The 27863-nt window shown below is 37.3% G+C and overlaps 1 protein-coding gene across 1 annotated transcript in view; it reads left to right on the top strand.

The window, feature by feature from the left end:
- Window positions 1-27863, top strand: part of VPS13B (vacuolar protein sorting 13 homolog B) — a 490950-nt gene that overhangs the window by 417920 nt on the left and 45167 nt on the right. The window contains exons 39-42 of the mRNA XM_059815701.1: window positions 9070-9266; window positions 16906-17087; window positions 18883-19232; window positions 25281-25442. Coding sequence (XP_059671684.1) covers window positions 9070-9266; window positions 16906-17087; window positions 18883-19232; window positions 25281-25442 — 891 coding nt within the window. The remainder of the gene's footprint in view (window positions 1-9069; window positions 9267-16905; window positions 17088-18882; window positions 19233-25280; window positions 25443-27863) is intronic.

Below are 27863 nucleotides of genomic sequence, written 5' to 3'. Positions count from 1 at the left end.
AGTAGGGGCTAAAGGAGTTGCAGTGTTACACAGCGAGTCTTAAGCAGATGTTGAAACAGAGCCCATTCTCTTCAGGAATTCCAGCTTTAAACATTATTTGTGAACTTCCTTGCCTGAGAGTAGGATTATCTCAGACTTTACTATTTTGTTACTGTATTTTGTGTGTATAATCTTAATTATTTTGCTGTGTGATCTTAGTGTTCACTGCATCGAGATGAGACTGTATCGTTTGGCCTGCAGTTTCTGTGCAGTCTGCAGGGAGTTAAGCGTAACTCGTTGGGAATGTTAATGGAAGTTGTGCATAATTTGCCTTGTGCATCACACTGAAATTTACCCTTTGGGGTTACTGAGCCAGTGAAAATTCTACCGGGTGCCAGAGGACTGACGAAACCATCAGATTATCTTAATGACAGATTTACACTCTCCTCGTGTTCTGTACTTTTCAGATTTTGTAAATCTGATTTATGAAACTTCACAAACCAAAGTCATTCCTGCTGTATGCTGATCTTGGGGCACTTCTTGTAGGAGTCAAGCTTTACTTTGGTGAGAATATGTGGTCAAAATAGCCCATATACTGAAAATTCCGTAGTACTTCATGTATTAATAGACTGCTACCCTCATTCCCAGAGGTGACTGCATTTCAACAGTATAGTACATATATTATTAATAAATACTGAAGCTTCAAAAATGAAAAGCCTTAAATAAAATGTGGAAGATTGTTCCTGTATCAGAAAAAGAGAATAAGGAATACTGCAAGAAGTAGATAACTCCCTAATGTAAGATTGCCTAGCTATATAAATTTGTTTCTCAATACTTCCAACAATAAATTAAGACCCTAATAAATTAAATGAAATACTGTTGCTTTTGCTATTAGAAAAGCAAGTGATCTTCACATAAACTCAGTCTCAAGTTGAGTGACAGTTAGTGGAAAAAAATGGGTTTGACACTTAATAGTACATACATTTCCTTGTTTAAAAAGTCCTGCAGAAATCTTCTCAGTTATAGCATAGCGCTATTCTGTGCTCTCTTAACAAAAGCTGTTAGTGTGTTTAGAGTAATTTTTCCACAAAGAAAAAAGGCAGTATCTGTGACAGATTACATTACTATACACACCTGCATTTGCTCTGAACCTGCTAGCTTGATAAATTGATAAGTTGGTCACATGTTGTTTTAAAAAGGCAAAGAACATAGTTCCTAATAAAAGAATGCTACATATTTCTTCTAAAAGGTTAAAAAGCATTTCTCAGGGCTCTTAAATTACCATATTCTGATACCAAGGGAAAATAAAACCTGGGCTTAGAGTCTTGTTTGTACTTAGAGGGCTTTCCGGACAGGAAGGCAATCTTGATGCAATTCAGTAAGCCACAATACCAGTGGGGCATTACAGGTGAAAAAATTGCAGCTGTACCCCTCACCACAATGTATTACAACTGTACAGTGGAATATTTCCTGTACAGAAATAGGGCTTGGTTAACTTTGTTTCCCAAGAGTAGATCACATTAAAATGTTATAAAATCATGATTTCCTGCATTTGAATACTTGTGGTTTCTCAACTGGTTCCAATATTACAAAGGGTTTTTTATAGCTTCTATTAGTTGAAGATGTATAGAAGCTTTTTTCCAAAGTCAGCTAAAAGGCAGTTATGTATTTTTAAAGAACAATTTCTCTCAGAAGGCAGGAGTTTTCTTTCACATCTCTTTATTATAACTCTATTTAATATTTATTTTCTAAACTGCAGTACAGAAGTAAATTTAAATCAAATGAAACAAATATGCTAATAGGACCATAAATAAATTTGCTAAATGGAGTTGAAAGAGCCAAGGTTTATGTTATTACTCAGAAAGCAAAATAGTAGTTATTTTCATTATTCAACCGAAGACCTCGGTATGGATAGGGGAAAAAATGAAATTAAGCAGATATTGCATATTCAATTTTAAAGTGAGTATTTATCATTTAAATGTTCTAGCTTTAGGACAAAATTTGTTAAACCAAATTCAAAGAGAAGTAAAACAAATTCTGTGAAGAAATTATATGGGATAATTTTGAAAAAATTCTCCAGTTGTGGTATCTGATTGTTCCTGAGTGTTGAAAATTGAGAGTGGACCATAGTGGAATAACTTTTACTGCCCAAAATATATGGGTACGTAACAGGTCAAAATGGTGTCAAAGTACAGAAAACCATAATAAAAATACGAAGGAGATTGAGCTGGGGGGACAGCAAATACTTTGTACAGCTAGAATGTTTTTAATCCTAGTACTACTGCTAATCCTAATATTACTAATACTAGGATAAATTTTTACCTCACTGTAAACCACCACATCTTTTTTTTAATGTGGATCTTCATGAAAAGGGAAGATTGGTGGTTTGTAGCTGTGCCAGGAGAGGCTGTTTTCCACACTGATATGATACAATCTTAGCCCTGAGGAAAGCTAAAAAAATGTTATCCAACTATCCAACAGGCAGTTTGGTTTGTAGTATGATTTCACAATGTCAATCACATAAGATAAACAGGAATGTGGATGTTGTAGTATCCTGCAGTTGTCCAAAATGTTGTTCCACTGGTCAGATTGGATTGTGTGTGTCCTGTGAACAGGCAGATTACAGAAGTTTTATTCTATTTAATATTAATTTTCTTTTGAGCATATTTTCTACATAATATATTTTTCTGCAGAGTTCTTTTGCTATTTTTATATAAATAATACTTCAAAATCAAATTTAAAAGTAATGTTCTTGGTAGTTATTGCCAAGAATTTTTCCCTAATAAAAATCTGGATAAAGCTTTTTATTTCCTACTACTGTGACTTCTGTTCACCTAATGGGAGAATTGTATTTTTAAGGCAGTTGGCCCTAAAACAGTAAAATATCCTAATAACAGAATAGCTTTATTACAGAGCAATCAGTTTATTCATGCTCAGGAAGCTGGAGTTAAAATCTCAGCATGGGTTGGCGTCTGACACAAAGTGCTGGTTTGTATTGTATTCTGCCTCTCCTTCACTTAGGTGGCCCGGCTCTGAGAAGATAAAACACACACACGCTTCCTGTCTTCTGTGTGCATTTTCTTGTACAGTAGTTGTTTCTGGAACAAGAATAACTTCATTTCCAAGAGGAAGCGCCCACCATCTGAGGGACTGAGATTCAAGTAATGAACACTTATTCTGTAAAAGCTTATTTTGTAGCAAAAACAGGAATCAAAAGGAAGCATTGCTGAAAGCAACATGAAGCACATTCTTGTGTAACCCAGCTGCTAATATCTTTCTTTCTTTCTCAGCTGGACAAGATGTATTTTGCAGCCTAGGAGATCTGCATGTGTGTAGTTAAAGGCCTTTTTTTATACTGAGTTAAAAAGTCATATGCTCCACTATTTAAATAATACTTTTATATACCCGTCATTCAGCAATCTCAAAGCAGCAGGCAGATGGCTGTAGCTTTTTCCTAGAGACAAAAAGATGCCTGTGAAGAAGATAGGATTAGCTAAGAAATTGAGATATTTTAATTATTTCTGTCCTAAATGGCAATGATGTCTGTGTCTGAGACCTGCTGGCATTGTGACAATATGTATAGTGAATGAGCTCAGCTATAGAAACATACCTAGTGATAAGTGGTGTGCACCCAAGGCTTTTCAAGCCCAAATTAGTAAAGTAGTCTAAAGCTGTGAGGATAACATCAGGTCACAGGAAAATCATGTTGTGATCATGAAAGCCTTTAAAAAGCACATATGGATCGACAGTCATTTCTCTCCCATTGTGTCTTATTATTACACATAACTTTAAATGGGAATAAGGACTATCCATGTGGTCAATAGGTTGTACAACACATGGATGAAAATATTAATATGTAACATAGCGTTAACGGATTCTGTAGCATTTCTTGACCCCTAGTTTCCAAATAGGAATTAAATTATTCTGGTACAGATAATGTGTGACACAATATATGATGAATAAGAAAAAACATCATCTATCACATTGTAGTGCATTAGTGGGGATACTTCATGTTGATTATTAATATTGTCTTGCTGATAGGTTAACAAGCGTGCAGGAAATGTCTTGAAGGATGCAGGTTCATAAAGGGGTTTTTGAGTTTCTTTTTGTTTGGGTTTTTTCTTTTTTGGGGAAATGTGTATGATAGAGCTTTCAGCTCAGCTGAAGTTGAGACAGGCTCTACTTGCAGAGACTAGATGTATGTTCACAGAGGTGATTCTGGTAATGTCTATGTTAGTGTAATATATATGAAGATTTTTTTCTTAAAATAGAGCGAAATGAGAGATTCACAGAGAACAGGAATCCACATGCTTCTAGTTCAAAAGATTTCTGCTCCAAGGCAACTGCTTCAGCTAAGTTGTTTCTTTGAGTTCTGTACTTGCAGGGAGCATGACTCGAACTGTCACTTGGAGGCAACTACTTTCCTTCCTATCAGAATTTGTTAATACACCATTTTTATTCTTCATCAGAACAGTGGCATGCAATTTTCAGATCTCCCATGTCTATAGTCCACAGCAGTAAAGGGAAAAAGGAGGAAACTTCAAATTGTCTGCTTTGTTTTACATGTATTTATCTTATTAACAGTTTTTGTTATAATTATCTAGACTTTAGGCTGTTTTCATGTAGCTTTTCACTTCTGCTTCTGATCTCTGTTGTTAATGCTGCTGGAAAAAAAACATATAATTGCTCTTTTGCTATTGGCGTAATCATCCTTCTGAATAAGTGTTTGTGTCATAGTACATGGTTTTCTTGCAAAACGGAACTTGGGAGATTCTTGGTTAAATCTGAGCCCACAGTACACATGTAAGTGACAGGGACTGTACAGTAACGATTCTTTTTGCATTTTACAGGTGAATAAAATCTTTGCAATTAAAACTTTCTTTGAAAGCTAGGAAAGAAGACAAAAAGCTATGGAGAAGTGTCTGTTGAAGAAGCATGCTTGTTGTTAGCAAAGAAGTTTGTGGTTAGATACGCTTTGTTATTGTTTAGTTTTATAGAGGCAGCACTAGCGGTCACATTTTCTAAGAGGTAACAATTATCTGAATTATAGCTTAGGTTTTATTCGAATATTTTAAGGTAAAAGTACTATATTTTATTCTACATACGGGGAATTTTTTGTTGCAGCTAATTCACCTATTCCCACTGCCTGTGACTCAGTTTTGGCATTATAGCCCATTTCCAGGCTTTCACAACTATTATTTTTGGCAGCTAATATTACCCAAAGCTACCATCTTTCCTTAAACTTACCCAGATCAGGCAATAGTAATAAACCCCCTAGAACAAATAAAGCTAGATATGTAGGAATCAAAGATTCTGAGTCAACTAAGTCTTTTGCAAGCTTCAAACTAGAAAGCTTACAGTTTGGACAGTCCCAAAGCATGAGCTGTGTTTGGTGTATGAGCAATCACATAAAGTGTTTCGTTGACTTTTTACTTCTAATGTGCAGATGATGTCTTGAAACATACTGTCTCTTCCTCTGGGAGATTTTTTTACATATTACAACACAGTTAGGAAACAATTCATGAGCAAAAATAAAAAGGAATAATCTTCTCAACACGCTTACCAGCCTGCTTTAATTGTTAGGTGATAGGTTCTTTCTGGCTACTCATACTGTTGAGTCCAATGGTCATTCCCGTGCCTTTCCAAATTCTCCGTAAGTCACTTAAGCAGTTACCATGAAGTTCCTAAAAGGCAAATACACTATGTTAGGTTATACCAGAGCCTGAAGAGGAGTTATTACTTCTTTATGACGCAATAATTGTTTTGATCATTTTACTTTGCCATGTTTTCCTCAAGATAAGTTTCAGTATTTTCACCACCTACTGAGTGGGTGGAAATATTGAAGTACCTACTTTTTCTTTTTAAACAATGTATATGAAATCTCTTTGGGTTTTTTTTTTCAAGTTTCACTCTGCCTTTATTTTCAGTCTTTATTTTCAATCTCTCTATATTACTTTCCTCTAGCCTTACTGATAGTTTTACGTTTTTCGTACTGTACTGCCACTTAGGAAATTCCTTTATTGTGCTCTTGAACTTGTTCTTCCAGCTCATGAATCTTAGTGGGAATACAATTCATCAGCTTGCTTAGCCTCCTTTAAAATGCCCACTACTTGCCATTCTGATCCACTTTTGTGAGATTTTCATTAGGAGACTTTCATATTTTTAAAAAAAAAAAAAAAGTTTTGTTGTAAGATGTAATCTAAAAGAAATAAATATCCTAAATTATAGGCTAGCTTTACAAGACTTTTGTTGAACATGTTACTCGACAGCATTGACAAGAAAAGATAACTTAAGTGTTGATAGGCAGTATGAAACACAAGACCAAACCAAATATTCAAATACATTGAATCAGACTCCTAAAAAATCTCAAGGTTTTTTAAGGAGTGAGATTTAAAAATAAGCAGAAATAAATAGTGCTGTATGTAGAAGTACCTGTGCAACCATGAAAGGCTGCAACCTTTTGTCAGAAATTATACAGATTTTTTTGTAATGATATAATTCCAAGACTTGTGCTATAGGAAATATGCCAAGTATTGCAATATTTTAAATAAAATCAAATGTTTTATCACCAATGGAGACTGTGGAGGTTTAGAAAAGAAGTACCTGAGTGTGAATGACTCCACAATGTAGTATGAAAGATAGTGGATGATGGAAGTTGCTGTTTATGTGTTCATAGTTAACACAGGGGAATTCCTTGGGTATATCCATAATTGAAGGGTAGGAGCATTACTGTGTTATTGCAATTTTGAGTGTTTGTCCACAGGCATTAAAGGTTAAAATAATTCAACACTGAGAAGCTTTCAAGAAATCTAAAACTCTATAGTGTTTTAAGAGCAAAAAGAATAAATATAGTGTGACTTTGAAATATGGCTACAAACACAATAATGTAATATTTCATATTGCTGTTGTTGTGCACAACACCATTTTAGCATTAGCAGCACAGAACCAAGAAAGATATTTTCTGGGTCATCAAGCCCAGCCTCCTCCCATCAGGACAGTGCTGGTTACTGTCTCCATCTTATTAACAAATCAAGCTTTTAAAAGCAGCTGTCTTAAGCACCAAAACTGTCCTCGAACCTCCCTCTCTTTTTCTGTTCAGGTTTCTAGCCTGAGCATCTCAGTTTTGACCCATAGTTTCTATAGACCTTTTCCTCTTTTAACTGTTTCTCTCCTGAGGTGTCTGGGTAGAGTAATCATGTTCCTTTCGTTTTCCTTCATTTGGTCCTCAACTCTGCACAGATCCCAGTGTGAGTTAATACAGTTTTAACATAACTGTATATGGAACATGGAAACGCATGCCATATGCCCGATGACACCCCACTGGTGTCTTATACAAGTCAATTAATATTTCTCCCTCGCTTTTGGAAATACCTAACCTGATGTCTCTCAGGGTGGCATTTGCTTTTTCCAGGCATCATCATACTGTCTCACAATTTTCCAGCTGACATTTACATATTTTCACCGTTTCCAATTGAATATGCAGCTTATAAACAAATGTGTTGCTATTTTTATGTATATGATGTGTGCTTTTTGATGTTAAATCAATCCCTTTTTCTCAGACTCTAGTCTTTGAAATCGAATTGGCACTCCTGATTGATATTGCTATGCTACTCTACGTTATATAAGTTACTGGCATCAGAGTTTTGCTGGCAGTTATCAGATACTTTTTTTCTTTTTTTTTTTCTTTTTTTTCCTCCGTCCTGAGCTAAAAAAAATTTAGTAACTGTCGTTGATTTTTCAATCTTCAGGTATCAGTGTGAGTTGACAGATGTAGTAAAAATCCATGTTTCAGGCTCTGTAGTTCCACGTGTTAATTCTTCCAGAATTCTTTGGTTATTATTTATGTTCCCTTGCCCTTCCCAGCTTGAACCACTGAGCTCCCTGAATTTTCCTTCTTAACCTTCATTCCTGTTAATTAATCAGCCTGCTGTCGCTTCCATGTGCATTGTAGTCCTTACTGAGTAACAAGGAAGAATATTTATAGAGCTTTTTCTAGCTGTGTCTAGGTTTACTTGCATTTCTACCACATTCTTACTTTTTTCCTGCTTATTTATATATGTATGTCTACACACAGACACATGGGGATAAAAAAGGTAACAGCATGTACATATGCATTTTTTTACTATTTGCTTTATGTCTACTTGACTTTCAGTATTTCTTGAGCATGTACAAGTGCCATAAGTGTGGATTTCTGTATCTTAATTCTAAACTTTTCATATCTTATTGAATTTGCATTTGTTTTAAATTCATATTCTCATTCGCTTTCATGCTATTACCAAAAAAAAAAAAAAGGAGGCCTAAGGCACAGTCCTTTTAAAATCTAAGCTTTTGTTAAAAATTGTTTCCTATTTTCTTTAGAAATTTCTCTAATAACAGTCTCTCCAGTTCAGTGATACATCCAGGAATAATCCAAGTGGGTTATTTACAGACTTAAAATTAGGGATGTGATTAAACTGAAGCTACTATTTATTTATTGGATTTGAGTTTTCAAAATCACACAGTTGTTTCATGGAATATGCTATTTAGACAAAAAATCATGTGATTACAAGTACTTCATGATTTGTCCCAGGATTTTTATTCATGTCTTGGCCCACCACAAGCCATTGTGTTGCCTATGATCATTTTTACTCTGCATCTTTGATCATTTTAATATAATGATAAATGGGTAATTAATAAATTGATATTTTGTTATGTAATAAAATTAAAAGAGCTAGTTCAAGCAAAAAAATTTTTAATGGTGATTAGAATGTCCTTGATACCATGATGTGATGACATCTGATGGATTTTTTTGGCTGCGTAATACACATAATGATTAGTTGAATTGTCTTTGTTATTCTTGGGTACTGTGGAACAAATAGCAATTTCCGTACCTAGTAAGAGAAAGTTTGAAGTGTTATACTGCAATGAATGTCTAAAAAAATTTTAAGTCAAAACAGCACAGAATCTGAGCGACGGTTACAATTCTGATTTTCTATATGACAGCTTACTTTTATTTAGTTTAGTTAGTTTTGCACTTTTAGCATGTACAGTAAATCCCATTATATTTGGAATCAAGCATAAAGTAATTATGCCTTCTCCCTTTTATCACAGATTCCTTGCAGCTTGGAGTACTGGGATGAGCTTCAGAAATCATTTGTTGCATTCCGGGAATTCAGTCTATCAGAAAGCAAAGTCTGTGAACTACAGCTGCCCAGTATCAACCTTGTGAATGATCAGAAAGAGCTCATAGCCTCCGATCTTTGGAGGATTGTCCTGAACAGCAGTCAGAATGTGGCTGATGACCAAAGGTAATTTTAAAGGAGGCGGGAAGAACAGAAATCTGATGCTACACTCTTGAGAGATCTTTTTCAAGAGACTTAGGAAATAAGATACTGTTTTCATATGCGGTAAGAGTAGCTGGTCTTAAATGAGCTTCAGACTGTAGTTTACCTTCACACAAGGGCATGGAGTGTGCACAAAAAGAGCTCTCTCTTAGATTTATAGGCAGCCTGCTGGCATCATATTCATCAATTTTCTGAACACAAGGATTACTGAAAAGTGAAGACAAACAGGCCATATCCTGAACCCTCTTAGCTGCACAAGGCAGTAAAATTAGCTAATTGGCAAAAGAAGGCTGAGACGCAATCCATTGTATCACAGTCGTAAACATTCTTCTTCCATGCAGCCCCGCATACATCACCTTTATTCTGTCCTCAGTGCAAGTCAATGACTAAAATAAGCCAAGTGTCTATTCAAGAGAATTACATTATTATTCACTCAGCTTGCTTACTATGCTAACAGTAAAAACATTTAATCTGTGTTTTCAAACACTGGGGATCCATTTTTCATTATGCTTACAGCTGGAAACAATGTACAATGACAGATATTCACTCGATTTGCATTCATTCAGTTTTGGTTAATATGTAGAGTAACAGGAAATGACTACAAGTTCTCTCCACAAACAGCAGTGGAATTGCTTTCAGAGACTTCTTAACATTTTATAGTTAGAGCGGAAGACAGAATGACCCTGTTGGATCATTGATATTTGCTGATTGTTGCTGCCTGTGTACAAGCACATGCTTGAATGGGTGTGTAGCATCCACATATATGTTACGTGAAGCTACAGAATTCAGAGGAATCAGGAAATACGAACATGGCTAACAAAATCAATGAAGAAAATTAAACATCTGGTTTCCATTAATAGTATCAGGTTGGAAATGATTTCTTGATGTTAATTGTGAAAGAATGCATTTTCATCATTGAGAAGTTAAGTGTTTTAGACAAGGTTAATTCCTCTGAATGTGGGACCTTGGCAAAATTGCCTTCCTGGTCAGCTTAACACCACAGAAATGTGAACTCGGTGGGAACTGAAAACGTAGTAGTGAAATTTAGTAGATTTTTTTCATCAGGGCATTTGGCACTGTAATCATGTTTATTGTTTTCTGCTCAAATAGGGTTCATCACTATATGCAATGTTTCATTCAGGGAGCTCTGATAAGCTAATGAGTTGTAATTGTTCAGAAAGAGGCTAGGGTTAAAATGAAATACAAGTAAGTAAAAAAAAATATAAACCCAGTTCGGACTGTGATTAACATCACAAACATTCTACAGCACAACACGAATTCACCTGCCTAGAAGGTCTAACTCATGAGTGTTCAGCTGGGAGGCTGCAGGCCTGCTCCACAATAGTGAACATCCTCAGTGGTATCAGTCTGTCAAGTTATAAAGGGGTAGAAATATCTTAATGGCCTTGAGGTACCAGAAGACAAGACAATTGCTGTGTCCACAGTGATGATATTAGAAGCACTATGTCCTCCAGAGGGTGTGTGTACACATAAAGGTAAAGCAGAAACTACAACTGAAAGAACAGGAATTAAACTGAAGCATTAGCAGTTCACTGAACAGGGATAGCAGGAAAGGAAAGAAGGCAGCAAAAAATACTTGCCACGCTACTGAAGCATTTGAGGGTCAATAAACAGAAGAGAAGAGGGAAGTCAAGGGAAGGTGTTGCGAACTGCCAGCTCCTTAGGCACATGCATGGAGACTGCAGGGTCACTAGTCCCAATACTTTTGCTGGCCTGAGGAATTTGTAAGTTTTAAGAGGTGTAGTTTACACCTACATGAACTAACAGTAGACTGGAAAGTTGAAGATTCACATAGGTCAGGGTGAACTCCATCCAGAAGCCAGAAACGTGAGGGATACATGAGGAAAACCTCTGATTTCAATCAGAGAAGAGAAAAGATTCTATTCCCTGCCTCAGATGCAGCTTCAGGTAGAAATTCAAACTGATCTCTCTTTATACTAGCTTTATACTAGGCTGTACCGCAAGCTTTCTTAAGGATGACTGCAGGAGGGACTGGTGTGGAAGAAGTACTCCTGGCCAGCGTGGAGTGATCCCTCTCAGAGAAACTTCACGGGTCAGAAAAAGAGCAGCTGTTCCTCAGAGACGAGGCTTTGACCTATGGTGTTTGAGGCACACACTCTCTTTCTTGGAGACAGAGCAAATCATGCCAGTCACGTGTCACTGACCTGGAGGTTTTGAGACAATTCACAAGCACTGACATAGATATAGTTGCAGCTACAGAACAAGTTTAAGGTAACAGTTAAGCCCTAAAGGATCACGTTCTGTTAAAGGGAAGCCTTGTTTAGGAGGTGGTGACAGATACTGTGGACCTGCAGAGAGGGCCATCCTTTCTAGACCCCCAGTAGCACAGAAGTTCATGTTGGCAGTCATCTTGCTGAAACTATTGCTCTACCTTCATCAAACAAACATATTGCTACCAGTATGGGTATTTTCTTGTGACCAAGCACCCTGAAATGTATTCTGGATTCTACTTGACCAAAAAATCCCAGACTTTTTTGGTTTTGAGAGAGAGTGAGTGTCACGGTAAATTTCAATGTTAGGCTTGTTCCTAAAGCAAGAGTTTAATATGAGATCTTAGACTTGTGAGAAAAGCCACAAGGAGCTGTGCTTAAAGCCAGTGCTGACTGTTAGACCAGGGAAATTCCAGGCTGAGGGTATCTGTGAATGAGAGCAAGAAGTGAAGACTGTATGAATCTCAGTTTTCCAGGAGACTCATGATGATTTGACATTAATTACATGTTGTAACTGTATGATTGATTAGCAAATTCAATTAATTATTAATTGTAAAGTATAAAAATGCTTAGTCTTGTTGAAGTTTATTTTCTTAGTTTGATCTTGTGTTTTGGGTCAGACTCTAACAGCTGCCATATGCATGCAGCTGCTGCTTAATGATAGTATTTTTTCCTTCAAATTCTGCAGGGGGTTTTTTGTGGTAACCTCTATGATATGCTAATTATTAATACCGGAGAGCTGATCCCTTCTGTTTTAAGTACTTTATTACCAATTCCTAACATCAGTTATAAAGTATAAAACTTATGTGGCTAGTGTGACAGGAAAATAACAACATTTGGGAGAAGATGCAGATCTAGCTGATACGTTGAGCAGTAGCTGGCAGGCTGAAGTATATCAACCAGTCCTGAATATGGGAATACGCAAAGATGTCATGATCCAAATCCTGTGGTATGCAAGCTCTTTCTAAGATTGATCAGGAAGCAATTAGAACTATAAAAATCAAGGAGCTATCTGGTTAAGGACATAGTATATACATATATGTTGTTTATTTTTAAGAATTTTGAAGACCATTATTATTCAATGAATGAATAAGGTTTGAATGAACATTTATGGATGTTTATTCAACGAATGAACAAATCTGAAGTCTTAAGTGAAATAATTTAGCATCCCCTTGGGAATTTAGTATAGTGTCTATGGAAGGAATCATATATGGCATAAATGACTGTTTATGGAAGACCTTAAAAGAGGGGATTGAAAGAAAATTATCAGAGAATAAATTATTTCTATAGGTTGCATTTTCATGTTGCAGGACTAGCAAATTGTAATCAAAATTACTTTTGTTTAAAGCTCTGAGTGGTGAGACACTAAAGCCCCTCCCTGGTTTGGCTGGGAGGCGTTTATCATTCTCTGTTTAAATGGGTTACGTTACAAGATGTTTTATATATTTGTGCATCTCCTGTGTAATGTAAACAGTATTTTTATAATTACTGACATAGTAATGTGAAATAGTAATTGAAAATACCTTAAGATACAAACCGTGAAACAAGTACAAAAACTTTTAAATAAGCCTTAAATTGCTACTTCTTAAAAATTAAAGTGAGGAATCATGATCATGTTTCTTGCTAATTATTTTAGCTTTTATTCAAAGTAGATGATGTACTGGATTTTGACCTCTAACAATTTGGGTTCAGACCAGCATTTGAGACATAAATTAAATGAGTTAAGTGGTCTCTTTTTTCTTCCCAGTGGATATTTTCCCATGTTGCAGTTTCCTCACAAATGGCAGTTTTGGTTTAAATATTCCACTCTTAAAATAACAGGAATAATGCAGGTCACTGTTAAGTCATTGTTCCCGGTTGCCATATATTCAACTTGAACTGCTTTCCATGGTGTGATACTGTCATACTTTATAATGTAGGTATACTTGAATGTAGGTATTTTCCATTTTAAAAATTCTGATATTTCACAGGTTTAAAAAAATAAATTCTGGTATTAAAGTCAGGTCAGTTTTATTTAGAATTTTTCTGGTTTTGCTACACCCATCCCTCAGCATGTTGTGCCAAAAAACAAAGCAGTAGAAGCTAGTTATTCCTTTTCTCCCCAGCTGAAAATTGTGGACAGTCCACACTGCGCTTTGTAGCTCCAAAGCAGCCAAGAGAGTATGGGAGTTTTTGATATTGTAGTCATTTAATGCACAATTTTTTATTTCACAATCAGATCTACCTCTATGATATTAATGCTCCTACTATTGTTCACCAAGACTTAGTAGCAAGTTTCCTGTTTTTTCAGCTAACGCTGCTTTATTTTCTCTTTGTGCACAGCATATGATGAAGGACTGTGTCTTTGATTTCTGTGCTCTATGCAAGGTAAAAGGAGAAGGTAGCAGTGCTAAAGGTCTGATGGAAGTCTACTTAGACAAGAAGTTTAAATGGGATTTAATTTAAAATCAGAGGGTCATGGTAGTGACTGTAAGGACTACAGTTCCCCTTTGAAAACTGTTCACTCAATATTATGATCTCTTATTACAGTCCTTTTTAAGGCAATACTATAGTAATTTGGATGCTGCTTTTAGTATATTTTGTACTGTAACTGATTTATACTGTTACTGTATTTTTATTTTCATAACAACATGGGGACTATAATTCTGGATATGGTTTCTGCTTGAGTAAAAATCGAATGGACCCCTTCCCAGATCAAACAATAACACTTGAACAAAGTCTGGTCAGACAGGAAAACAGTGATGAAAGAATCCTCGTGGCATTTCTTTTCAGATGATTTCTAGAAGGTGATCTTCTCTCTGTAGAGTGACTTTCCCTTCAAAAATGTCGTTTAGCCCACATTGTCCTGCTCCTCTCAGTCCCCCACTGCCAGGGCTTGTACCTTCCTACCACAGGAGAGCACGCAAGGCCATCTCTGTCCCATTGTCCCACCCTCATTTGCTGTTTCTCTCTGGTTAGTTTTTTAAGCATGTGGTTGGACTCTGAATTTGTTAGGGAATCATTTCAGTGTTGGGCCTTTTTGGTTTCTAAGGTGACTCTCCATGAGGAAACAAAAAGCAGTTTGGAATCATTTTGTTCCCAACATATTGAGTTCCAGAATATTACCTCTGCTTGGTCTACTGCTTGTGGGGCAGAAAAATCAGAGCAAAGTAGGGCTGAATGCTTTAAATTATTTCTGTGGTGTGAAGCCACATTTCCTTCTGCATCAAGCAAGTCGTGATGCCTTGTAATTATTGTGGTTATGAATGAGAAATTACGAAGGTCCCATCACACTAAAATGCTTGATATATGAAAAGCAAGTATATAAAATTTGACTAAAGAAGAATTTGGAGGGTTTTGTTTGTTTTTTATTTTATGAAAATATCCATCTCCAAAAAAACATATCCAAGGAAATAAAAATGCTGAGTCACTGATAGATGACTCAAGGAATATGTTTCGGAGGAAAAGAAATTTATAATTTCAGAACAAACCTCAACTTCCAGAAAGAAATATCCTTCCTTTTTACTGCAGTTAGTGTTATAGCTGTTCGTGCAAATTAAGTCTTAATTCAGAGTATCAAAGTGTAATTAATTGTTTTAAAGTTCCTCATAGTTTGGTTAACATTTGTTTGTACCCCTTTTCCCTTTTTCTATTTCCCTGAACTTCTGTTTCTAATCAAAATGCAATGAGCAGAAATTCTTAAAATGTTGACAATTATTCTGAGAGAGCAAACCAGTTTCACAGATTCAAAATTATTTAATGGTCTAAATCAGCATATGAATTTTGGCGGCTTTTGGATTTGCTTCCATGCTTTGTTCCAACAACCTAAGGAATATCCATGGCAGAGCAAAGAAAAGCATCCCATTTCTCTGACTCTAGTCCACTCCCATAGATGTTTTACCATGTGAACACAAAGAACAATTTTCTTTCCGAAGAGGCCAGTTCTCAAAAGGCCTACAACACCATTTTTGAAATGCAAACAGGCAATTTGAAGAGGTAAAGCAGCACAGGAAAGCAGCTAAAAATCTGATTAAGTGATCTATCTTTCATCCTTCACTGACTTAATCCATTCTTGATATCCTGTCTTGATAATTAGCTAATTTTAGTTGGGTTTTACTGCTGCACAAGTATTTTGATTTATGTCCACAAATCTAAAGTTGGGTTTAAGCTCCATAAAGAAATACCATACTAGCTAGTTACCATAATACAAAATAATACTGATAAATTTACCTATCCATGGAATTCTAAGCATTTGCAGCTGAACATTTTGAGTATCTTCTATACTTGTGCATAATTTTGCAGTAACACACATGGAGTGATGAAAAATTTGGTCCTAAAAGCATAGGACATGTTGCTTTGAAAGCCAATGTTTGAATTTAAACTTGTGTTTGAATTTAAAATATCTTTAAAATGTCAATGAAAATCTATTCATGGTGCTTTATAAAAGATAATTACTCTCTGACAAAAATAGTAAGTTGGCCTTGGTTAATCCTTCATTAAATTGTATTTTAAAAATAAAAGCAGTATTGGGCTGAGGATGTGGACTTACTTTTCTAAGTAATCAAGTCTATGCTTTTAAACTAAAACTCTTTAGTGCCAAACTGCAAAGGGAGTGAGAATAAGGAACATTAAGGATAGATTTGGCTTAAATTAGAAAGTTTATTTGTACTTCAGTGGTGTCTTAGCAACCTATAGAATTGTGATGTAGTGTTAGTTTCTCTCAAGAGACTGAAAGATAATGCTTGGAAATTCATGGTGTCAGGAGCACGGCTAGGAAAAAAAAGATCAGTGGGGTGGCATTTTAAATGTATGGTTAGTATGTTGTAATAGGTGCTAGTAAAAGGCTCCAGGCTGAGCTTATAACACTCAGAGATTCTTTATAAATGATGACTGTAGAATGAGAAGGGCAAAAGAAAGAAAGCTTACGGAGACAGGGTTTATGCACAGACGTAGTTTGATGGTTGTGAGTTGGTTTCCTTAAAATAAAATGAAAAAAATCATTCTCTTGACCAGACTAACTTTCAGCTCATTCTTATAGCTTTAATAATGGTAGTGTACTTTGTTTAGCTACTTCAACAATTAAAGATACCTGGTATATTTTGTTTTTATTTTCTGTAAATATGCCTGGTTTCTGTGGTTCAAGTGTTTCAGTTTGTAAATTGAAAGTGCAGCGTGATAAAAGCATTGTTGGATTGCAGTCTTGTCTGCTATGTTCTGCTTGGGAAAAAGAACATACACTAACATTAGCAGTTAAAAGAAAGTGATGGCATTGTCTGTGTCAGAAAACCAACATGGCACATGGTCAAGTCTTACTGTAAAGTGATAAAATCCTGGAAGTGCTGAACTATCACTTTGTTATCTACCTTCCGCAGCTCAGAAAGTGAATCTGGCTCACAAAGTGTGTGCGATCAGCTTGTAACCCCCACAGCACTGGCAGCCTGTACCAGGGTTGACTCCTGCTTTACTCCTTGGTTTGTGCCATCACTAAGTGTGTTGATCCAATTTACTTACTTGGAAGTCCACTTCTGCCATCATCTTGATCAACTAGGCACAGGTATGTACTCCTTTATGTACAATAATAAAAGCATATAGTTCATACATGCTGCTTGATTGCTGTTTTGCTGTCTGTAGTCCCCATTTCCTCATTCAAACAGGCTTTCTTGAAATAAATTGTCACCAACAGCCACTGGTGTTACAGACTTCAGGGTAAAACTGATGACTTCTGTGCACTGATAAAGTACATACGGTAGACAGTGGGGCTGGCTGATCAGCCCCCTTCCTCCCTCCGGAACGGGTAACTGTAGAAGCCGTCCAGTTTTCGTAGTCTGATTAGTGACAGCAGGTGCCACTTCAGTTTTGAGCCATCTTAGTGAATGAATTTGATCTTTAAATTTTCCAGCACATTAACAGTACTATTAAAATATTTGAAGATTTTGCAACCCCCTTAGTAAGAATTCCTTGGAAGAGCTCTGAGAACTGCAGATTTAACTGTTACTTCAATTATGATCACTTTTGGAGCTACATCTGGTTTTGTTCAGTGCTCTCTGTCATTGCATTAATGGCAAATACATTCCAAGAGATCCTTAGATTGTTGTCTGATTTTCAAATGCCAGGAATGCATTCCATGGAAGATGAGCAAATATCTTAGATAATTTTGACAGGGACAGCTTTCTTCATGAATGGTTTTTTGTGCTTCTGCAGGTATTAAGGTATATTCATTATCAAATCATACCAAGACTGACAGTCAACGTCTAGCAAATAATTTCTTGTCTATCGGCTACCTCTATCAGTACATAAACTTCCTCACTATTACACTCAAATTCCAGATGCTCAGTCTTTAAAATTACACGTACTGGAAGAAGCAAAAATCAGATTAAAATCAAACCCAGCTGTTTCATTTTCCAACAGCGACGGAGTTTATGCTGATGCTGCTGTTGTTCTTCTTATAGCACCTAAAAGCCTTAAGTTTTGGGACTCCGTTGTGCTATGTTTTACGCGAAGGGAGCACAAAACTTACTGTATCCATTATGCTTTTGTAGAATAATAGGGCTTGATCCTGGGAAGTGATGAGTGTTGTGGTTCCAAATCTGTAGAGCACTTGAGCATATGCTAATTTTAAGCATGTGAGTAGTTCCAGCAACATCAATAATAACATCAAGGGAAATACACGCATGCTTAATGTTATACCCGTGGTGTACGTGCCTTGCAGTGTCTGCTGCCACAGTGCTCAGCACTTTGCAGGACTGAGACTTCAGTGAATGCGATAAAATCTTTTTTATGATCTATTTCTCATGCTTTAGTCTCGGGATACTGTTTTGTTTAATTTCTAGTATTATGGAGTAATATGTCGCATCTCAGCGGGTTTGTGGTCTTGAACTCTCTGTAATTGCAGCAAAGACAATTTTCATTGTGGAGTCTGTTAGCCTGCGCAGTCACATGTCAGCAAATACTACATTGCTAATTTTTATTGTATTCGTAATGTGCTATGCGTGGAATATCATATACATCTACTATAGCAAACATTCTCACAGAAATATGGTCTATGCTCCAAATAGGTGGCAATCTGAATGAAGTATTGTGCAGTGTGTGCATAAAGCAGTATGGCTGGCTGATCTCTTTACCATGAAAAGATTTTGGTTTCCAGGTACTTTTTGTTTGCAGCTGCTATTAAATATAGTTCTATTTTACATCTAATAAACAGTGTGAAAAGGATTAATTTCAGGTTTCAGAAATGTCAACTCTTTTATGAATTTCACTTGTTTTCATCGTATGTACAAGCAGTTAAAACGCAATTTACAAAAACATACAGACTGTGGCAATGATGATCCAGTTTTGTTTGTTCTTTTCAGCGCCACCAAAGTTTCTTCAGCCGTTTTTATCTGATAAGAACATGCCATCTGAACTAGAATACATGATCATTTCCTTTGATGAGCCTCATATATATCTTCGTCAGTGGAGCGATGAGTCGTTGTTCCAGGAGATCCAGTTTTCAACTCAAGCCGACTGTAAACTTTTGGAGTGCCGAAACGTGACTATGCAGAGTGTTGTGAAACCTTTCAAAGCCTGGGGGCAGATTGCTATTTCCAGCAGCACAGTAGGAAGGCTATTGGACTGCACTATAATGGTGGACCCCATTTTCATCAACTTTGGCCAATATGCACTTCATTCTCTAAATACAGCATTTCAAGCTTGGCAGCAGGTATGCAGATACAGTAGTGAGAAAAAATGTAGCTATTCTGATTAATTTCATAGCAAATTAGAATACCAACTGCATTCATTAAAAATATTCCAAGATGTAAAAGCTTTAATTTACACTAAAAGTGTTTTTACTAACAAACATTAATTCTGTGATAGCAATGAAAATTCGGAGACAATGACTGCTATATGTAAAGGTAAATGTAGCCAGAACTGCTTGAGTTTCAGTAAAACTACATGGATTTATATCAGAATAATGAGAATCTTGGTCTTGAAATGCATAATATTCCATTAATTTATGAAAAGGTGAGTGATGCATGATATGTAAGCACAGCTCAGTCTGAGTGGTAGAGCATATTGTTTCCAGCTACTACTTCTACCCTTATTGAAGTTCAACACTAGTTTCACATTACATTCTGTTCAAGCAGCATTAACGGCTGAAGCCAGTCCCCGCGTAAGGAACCTTGCTTCTGCAATGACCCCTCGAAGGCCTGTAATTCCCTTACTCCACTATAGCCTTGAAATCAAATCATTCTCTTCATCTGCCTGAAGACCTATGTGGAGCCTGGGAATTAATTACCTATCATGGCACTACAATAACAAAGCGCCCAAAAAAGGATAAAACATCTGGTTTATATCAAAAAATTCTTTTTTAAGGGCATTCCATGGTTTTCTTGTTGCAAAAGGACATTCATAAAACAAGATCTAGTGTGATTTAAATCTTTACAGCTGGCTCAAATATCAATGTGAACAAAAATCTTTGTAGCTCCAGTTTCTGTTTTTTGTCATATTTTGAACAATGCTTTTAATAAAAAACAAACATAGAAAGTATAAGAGAGTCCTTGGTAGGCTGTTTAAACCCAAAATATTTCTGACTTAGTACTAGTCCCTCATCTAAGACATGTGTGGCAACTACTGCAAAATGGCCTTCAGAAAGGTCAGTTTCCTCTTAGGATGGAAAAAAAAAAGATCTCTCAGACATAGCTATACATATAAATAAAATATGGTGCATAAATATTTAAATGTTTTAAACCACATCACAGTGTGAATGACTGACTGACTACTCTGTGCCTTGAAGGAATATTCTGAGTTGAAAAAATGGCATTGTATATTTGATTAAGTAGAGCCATATGTCGCATAGTATATTGCTGACAGGTACATTCTATGAATAGTTGGTACTGATTTATACATGGATTTGGCAATGTTAACATGAGCCACAGGAGGATATACTTCTGTAATTGTTGCTGTAATTTTCTCGTTTCCTCTCATGTCAAGGGTACTTGCCACCATGTTCTGATGTGGTGGGTATCTAGCCCTGAGTATTCGAGATTAAAAACTTGCACTGCTTTGAAATGAGGGAGCAGTTAACACACAAGTGGGTTCAAAACAGCTTATTAAATTAATTGTTACCAAGATGTTTTGTACGTGGCTTTACCTCTAGACTGGGGGGGGGTAGGGGTGGCACGCACTGCACGGGGAGGGAATTAATTTCCCAATGATAAGCATTGCTTGATGTTTGCTGTTCACACAAAATACAGTATAAATGCTGCCAACTAGAAGCATGAATTTAATAAGCAGGAGAGGTTATATGAATTCTCCATATATTTTTTACTGGATTAATATCTGAAACAAGTGATGTTGTAGTCAGTGGACAGACAGATGAAGCATGAAACAATTTGGCCCTGCACCTTTAGGTCAAGAGTTCAGGATTTACAGAAGCCTCTGTCAGTGTCTTTGTTTCCTAGATATGGACTGATTTTTTTTTTTTTCCTTAAGTAATGATGAACATTTTGAAAGTAAATTAAGCCTAAAAAACAGCAGGCTTGCTTTATACTTCTAAGTCACATGCTGAAAATCTGAGAGGATTAGCACTTTTTAAAAACAGTTTCCCCTTTTGACATATTTCACTGTCTAATCTGAAATTCCTGTTTAAATACAAGCAGTAACAGGCTAATGCCCATCTAAATGCAAAGCTAAAGTAATGGGTTTAATAATCAAATAACTGGACAGGGAACTTCAAGATTGTTATTAATTTAGTTCTATTATTTAATTATAACATACAGAGTATCGTGTGAGATAGAAAATGCATGTCTCCTGTGAATATACATGGAGGGGGAGGGTTGGGTTTTTTTGTCTCTATTTGCGCATTTAAGGCTTCACAAATTGTTTTATAGCATTAGTGCTTTGTGATGTCTAGAGACACAGGGTCAGCTGAGAAAACAGCTCCCCAGGTATGGTACTAAGTGAGTATTCCTGGGAAAAAAACTATTCCTTTGTGGTCTCGCACTGCAAATGTTTTCCTAAACCCCTCAGAAGTTATAAAAGCTCCTGTTTTAAACCTGTTTTAAACCATTAGAACTTCTTTTCCTTGAGGTCTGTGTGGTGCTTAACCTTTCTGTTGGCAGTTGCATAAGTTTTCTTAATGAGCTGGGAGCAGTCAGAATGACATCTGTGATCACAGTAGTTTCCCCATTTTTCTGCCATAAGCACAAAGAACAAAGGAAAAGGGTCAGAAAACTTGCATGTAGCTTCAATTTAACTTTCTAGCTGATAATGTCAGGATACTGCCATGAGAATGAAGTTTAAACGATCAGAAGGAAAATGTTCTTTTCTCTTAGAGGAGCTTTGAGGGAGATAAGAAATTCCTAAAGACTCTGTCCAAAAACCATTACTAGGTACTAGAGAGAGAGAATGTGTGTATGTGTGTGTATGTGTGAGAGAAGGCTTGCACAGGTCTTCGGTAGCTTGTGAAGCAAACAGAAAATAACTTTGTGCATATAAAAAGGCCTAGGCTTTTATGTTTGGTTTTTTTCCAGATCCAGAAATGCTTTGAAATAGCTGTGAGCTGAGACGTGAGCAGAAAGTCCTGAGACAGGGAAAGCCTGGTGACTAGTATTATGTGGGATGTTTTTCCCCTCTCTGAATAGAATTCACAAAATACTTGAAAGCCCAATAAAGGAGAGACACTTTCCAGGCCTCTCTGAGAGAAAAGAACAGCTGAAAAATGATCTAAAGAGGGGCAGGAAATTGTCCCGTAGGAACTGACCCTAATCTGTATCTGATTCAGGCTGTTGATCTTTTGCTGATTCTTTTGATTTGCTGTTTTAATTCAGAGAGGGAATTTTTTTCGTAGTCCACACTTAGGTGTTTCAGCTCCTGGAGTCATCATTCAGCCCTTCAGCATCATTGCCACACAAACGGCCCAATTCTGTTTGGTTTTATTATGCCTGGTTTCTCTACGCTCTCTTTTTATCAATCAAGATTTCCTCACTCCATCCTTTCGCTGATTTTTTTTTTTTCTTTTTTGGTCCCTTTCTGCTTACCCTGGAAGCTTCTGCTGTCAGACTTCAGCAGCAAATTTGGGATTCCAGTTCCCTGTAATGGGTGCAGGGAGCTGCTGCAGCTTCCCAGGGACTGAGAAGTGTGGGTGGTACTCTGGGAAAAATCTCCTACATTTACTGCAAGAAGAATAAGAGCTGCCTAGAAACCTGCCTGTACAGTGCATAGTTGCCATACTGAGCTAAAGGATCCCCAAACTTCCTTGATGATCCTTTAGTCAGCTGTTATTACCAAGACTTGAGGCATCAGTAGCTCTCTCCTAAGCCTGGCAGCATGGAGCAGAACCCTACGCAAATCTTGGTGTTTACTTGGTTAAAACTTTGGAACTGTTACAAAATTGAGCTTAAAATGCCTCTTTTGCTTAACTTTGAGAAGCATTGCTGTTAAAAGTAGTGGATTCTAGTAGCAAATCTAGCATTTAAGACTAATGATTAACAGCAGTCATTCATCAGCACCAAAATGTGTGCAAGTCTATTAATAATCCCTGATGGGGTAACATGCCCCAGTACAATTTAGGAGTTCTATGCATGCCAAAAACTTGCTAGAGTCTCTTTTCCCTCTGGAAAATGCGAGAACCTTCAGTTTGTGTTAACTTACTTGAAACTAAGTTAGTTAGTCAGTTAGTCAGATTCATCATCTTCTGGTGTTGTTCTTCCAGTCTGTGCGTAATCAGCAAGAAAATGTGTTGGAGTAAAAAAAATTTTCTTAAATTCCCCTGAGGTTATATCTAGGTTTGACTGTAACAGCATGCTGAGCTCTGTGGATAGTAAATCCTCACTTTTAAAAAGAACATTTTGCAAAGCTGTAACAGGAAAATATATATATTTGTGGTAGACTTATGGGTATGTGGGTATGGCAGCTTGACAGTAAAAAGTCATAGATCCACCACTAGAAAATGCCAAAATAAACTCTGCACTCTGAAGTGGCACTGTAAATGTCAGCCTTTAGCATACCCAGAATCTGCTACTGAATGCGATACAGACATATTGCTCTATAATGAGTTTTACTGCTTTGAAAAAGTGAGATTTTGGTTATGCTCCCCTGACTCTTGTTTCACAGAAGATACCTGATCTTATGCAGAAGAATTCATGAGATTTGGAGAGAAGCTTTAACCTAAATATTCTCATGCTTAAATACTCCTAGGGTGAATAATTTTTTGCACAAACACTCCCAGCCAATCATTCTGACATTCAGTCACAAAGGGAATCCCAGCCTGCACCATAAGGTCTTCTGAAGTTAACAACAGTAGTGAACATGCATTCAAGGATGCTAAATTGGACATCCCTTGCACACTTCACTTTTCAGAAAATCTATTCCACGTGTGTCACGTGTACCAAACTGTTTTTCATGGATAACTAAGGATCCGTAGGGATCTATGAGGAAATATTTTTCTCTCTCTCTCTCGTTTGATCTCTGAATTTCTGCAGGCTTCCAGGCACATTGTTATCAAAGAACTAGAGACCTATATGATCATAGACAGAGGAGGTGCTAGCTTCATTATGTCTGTTTAAAAGGTCCACTGAGAGAGCAATGAGGGGAAACGGAATCAGCTCTCAAAGACCATGGAGGTCCCATAAGTTAGAGAAGACGTCATGGGAAGAAAGCATGAGAAAAGAGCAGCTGGGCTGTATTGTGGAGAGAAGGGAACCAACCAACAATAAAGCATTGTCAAAAGTGTGTGCTAGGAAAAATGGGTCAAAAAGAGGTAATGAAAAGCACAAGAAGATGAACCATTCTATGAAGACTATCCAAATGTTGCTTTCTTGGAGTAATTGTTATGGTTGCTAGATAGCTGCTTGTAAATGGAAGGTGCCAGCCCAGTAGTGACTAGGACAGAAATATATGAGACATGATCTCCAAATCAAGTTGTCAGTCACACTTTGACTTCTCCTATGTAGGAGATTATAGTTCGTGCCTTCAGGGGCAGAGGAGCTGTAGCCCTGGTAATTTTTATGACTATCATATAGTCTCGTTGTGTCAACAGAATGACAAGCAGCCAAATGAAAAGCAGAAAGAGAGGGATGGGAGGATACTGCAGGCAGGAGAAAAAGTATTGTAAAATCTAAAATACTTTTAAAACCCATGATAGTTATTGATTCTTCCTATTTGACCCTCAAATTGCATGATGCATTTCAAACTAGCCTCGAGCTGTTCAAACAGCCTGGAGCTGTGAAAATACTCTGCCCATGTCTCCTGCTTTTTCTTTAGTTACTTTTTTAAGTGTTGTGGTATGAGGAGAGAGAGAGTCTTCTGCTGCTGACCCACAGCAACATTTCAAAGTAGAAACAGCAGCTGGGGAAGAGGAAGTGAAGCCTGCTGGCCTGAGAGTTCAGTTGTCAAGCACGGAGAAACCTCTTCATGCCTCTCTGCTCAGCCTGTAGTGCCCCACCTGCCCTATGCGATGTGTCATTTCCAACTGAATTTAATTTCGTTGAAGTCTTTTACGTAAGTTAGGAAATCTATTTTTTATTGTAGTTTTAAATCTTTAAGATTTGCATTACAGAAACATAAAGTAAAATATGTTGCATCTTAGGATATATTTTGTCAACCCAAACACTAGTTTTAGCAGGGAGTAGAGTACTGCGAGACCAAAGCTAATGGCAAGAGATCTTGAAGCATTTCTGTGTTGTAACAGTCACCACTGGGCAGACAGCTGCCAAATGTCTTGCAATTAATCTGATGCTTACTGGCTTTCATATCCCTTTCCTTTCAGAACCAATGCCCTGAGGCAGAGGAGTTGGTCTTCAGCCATTTTGTGATCTGTAATGACACACAAGAGACACTGCGGTTTGGCCAGGTGGATACTGATGAAAATATTTTGCTGGCTAGTCTCCACAGTCACCAGTACAGCTGGCGCTCTCACAAGTCCCCACAGGTATGTCAGAAACAGCCCTTCGAATGCAGCAATTGCTAAAGCTGACTGGTGGCTTTATGCATTGATTCTTCGATTTTCTCTATGGTCTTGACTATCTCTAATGCTCCAGCTCTTTCAGGAGCCACATGCTGGGGCTGCATCAGAGAGAAAAGGTAAACAAAGAGTGAGGAAAGCCAGAAGTGTTTAGAAGTTACTCGAGGGGGGAACTGGATGTGCACAACCGCTTTCTGTAAAACTGAGCGGTTGTAGAAACTGAAGCTTCTGAAAAAAAGCAAAAGAAGATCATTTGCCAGGTTTTTATAACTAAGTGATCAGTGTCTGTTTTCTGTGATGTACATTAGAGGTTTGGGGAATTTTTTTAATGAATTGTTTTTACCAGAAGCATCTGTTCACTGAAATTGTTTGCAGAACAGGGTCAAACTGGACAAATCTCTCAACTCAGCATGTGCTTGCATTAGAAAAGATTTGAAATTGTCAGAAACACCCCACTTACATAGTTTAAATAATGCAGTTTCTGTTTCTTGTGTGTTTTTTTAAGGATAAACACTGAAACTGAAATAAAATATTTTAAAATTATCAACAGGAAATATTTCAATGAAACCATGTTGTTGGTTTTCTTGAGTGGTGGTGAAACATGGACTTTTTCATCTTGATTCAAGATAGGGCAAGAATTTAAATCTAAAAAAAAGTGTTTATGAGACAGCAAAGCCATTTCTTCTGTCTTTTTAATATATACCCAGCTCCTGCTGAGTAGGAGACTAGAGACTTGTGCCACCCCACTTGCTGAGCAGTAGCCCTGTGCTGAAGAGTTACTAAAATTTTTACAGATCCTGGGAGAAGTGTAGTGGATGCAGGTTTCTAACTCCTCTAGAGCCTTGGAAAATACCAGCCTTAGCATGTCAGAAAGAAGGTGAAGTTTGGGTGGTAACTCTAAACAGGAGCTGTGCCCACTTTCACTGCTGACAAGTTTCAGGTTTCACTGGGAAGCAGAGATGGCAAATTTACTGTGGTTTTCATTCATATGTCAGTTGGTGGATATGCAAAACTACTTAATTTTACATGAATGCGGTAATCTGTGCGGAGCAAATTCAGCCAGAGTAAACAGTTGCAGTTGACACTGAAGTCAAGGCGTGAGTTAAGAGGAAGGCAGGCTAATAAAGGACCATCTCACCCCAGTGACAGAGGAGTTGTTATAAACTGTGTGTGCTGGTGTAATAGCGCACAGAGGGGGACCGTTGGAGACTTAGAGACACTGGAGTACTGTACGTTCTTTGTCACGTTCTCAAAAAGGACATTCGTTTTCTCATACGAGCAAAATGCCTGTGATGCCGGAGCCCACGGGCGAGCAAGCCAAATGGGTGACTCTGCTCTGTGCAATTGGGCAAGTGTCAGGTTGAGAGACAGGATCCCCACTCATCAGGTGACAGTACTCGCACTTGGGTTACGACTGACATAACTCCTTCCGGTTGTGTGAGGGAGGAAGAACAACCAGGCTTGTAGAAAGCGAGCTAAATGTGACGCACGTTTCATAACCAATTATCACTTGCTTTTGTAGCAACAACCCAAAAAATCATTTAAACCTTTTCATAAACACATGGAAAAAGAAGGAAATGCTTAAAGCAATTATAAATAAAACCAGAACTAAGTAAGGCTTTCCTCTTAATAATTTTTCTTATCCATTTTCTGGTTACTTATATAAAATTATTCAGTTGAAAGAATCCTCTTTTTGACCATCATTCTAGATAGTTCTGCTAATGGTGTAGTTCTGATTATGGTGTATTTCTAATAACGGTGTACTTCTGATAATGGTGCAAACTGGAAAGAGTTTTGAGAATGAGGGTTATCTCAAGCAAAATTAAAAGTAGAATAGTTAAAATTGCAGCTTGTTACCGATACTTTCTGTCAGTTGCAGCCGAGCTGCTAAAGACCACCAGCACAATATATGGCATTAGCCATGGCCACCTGGAGAACTTAGATATTAAAACATTGATCTTTAGCTTGTCCTTTCAATCACAGACTTGAGCTGTGCAAAACATTCTGTTTTCATGGCCCCTATGTAAGTTTCTCATTAAATGAAAAATAAAAGCACAGGATGAAAGGTGGAAAAGTCCAGCAGAAAACCAAATCACACATTAGGGAGTGGGTGAGGTGACAGTAGGAACTTCAGATTCATTTTTCAGATACTCATTCTTCAGCTGAAAGTTGGTGATGTCAAAGGGTTTCCCCATTCTGTTTTGCTCTGATCAGATTCAGATTCACTGAAGAATTGGGCTGATAAACAGTCAGGAGTGTCATGTTGGATTCCCATATCCCAGGAGATGGCGAAGCTAACAGCTCACTCCTCCAGACTCAACCACATTGCTGGCCAGCAGGCTTTTCTAGTAGGGGGGCTATACCTCCCTTGTCCCAGCCCTTGGAATA

The sequence above is a fragment of the Gavia stellata genome, chromosome 3 (genome assembly GCF_030936135.1).
Source record: "Gavia stellata isolate bGavSte3 chromosome 3, bGavSte3.hap2, whole genome shotgun sequence".
In the NCBI taxonomy this organism is placed as follows: domain Eukaryota; kingdom Metazoa; phylum Chordata; class Aves; order Gaviiformes; family Gaviidae; genus Gavia; species Gavia stellata.
Note: the sequence above shows the minus strand (reverse complement) of the source record. Positions and strands in the feature narration are given on the sequence as shown.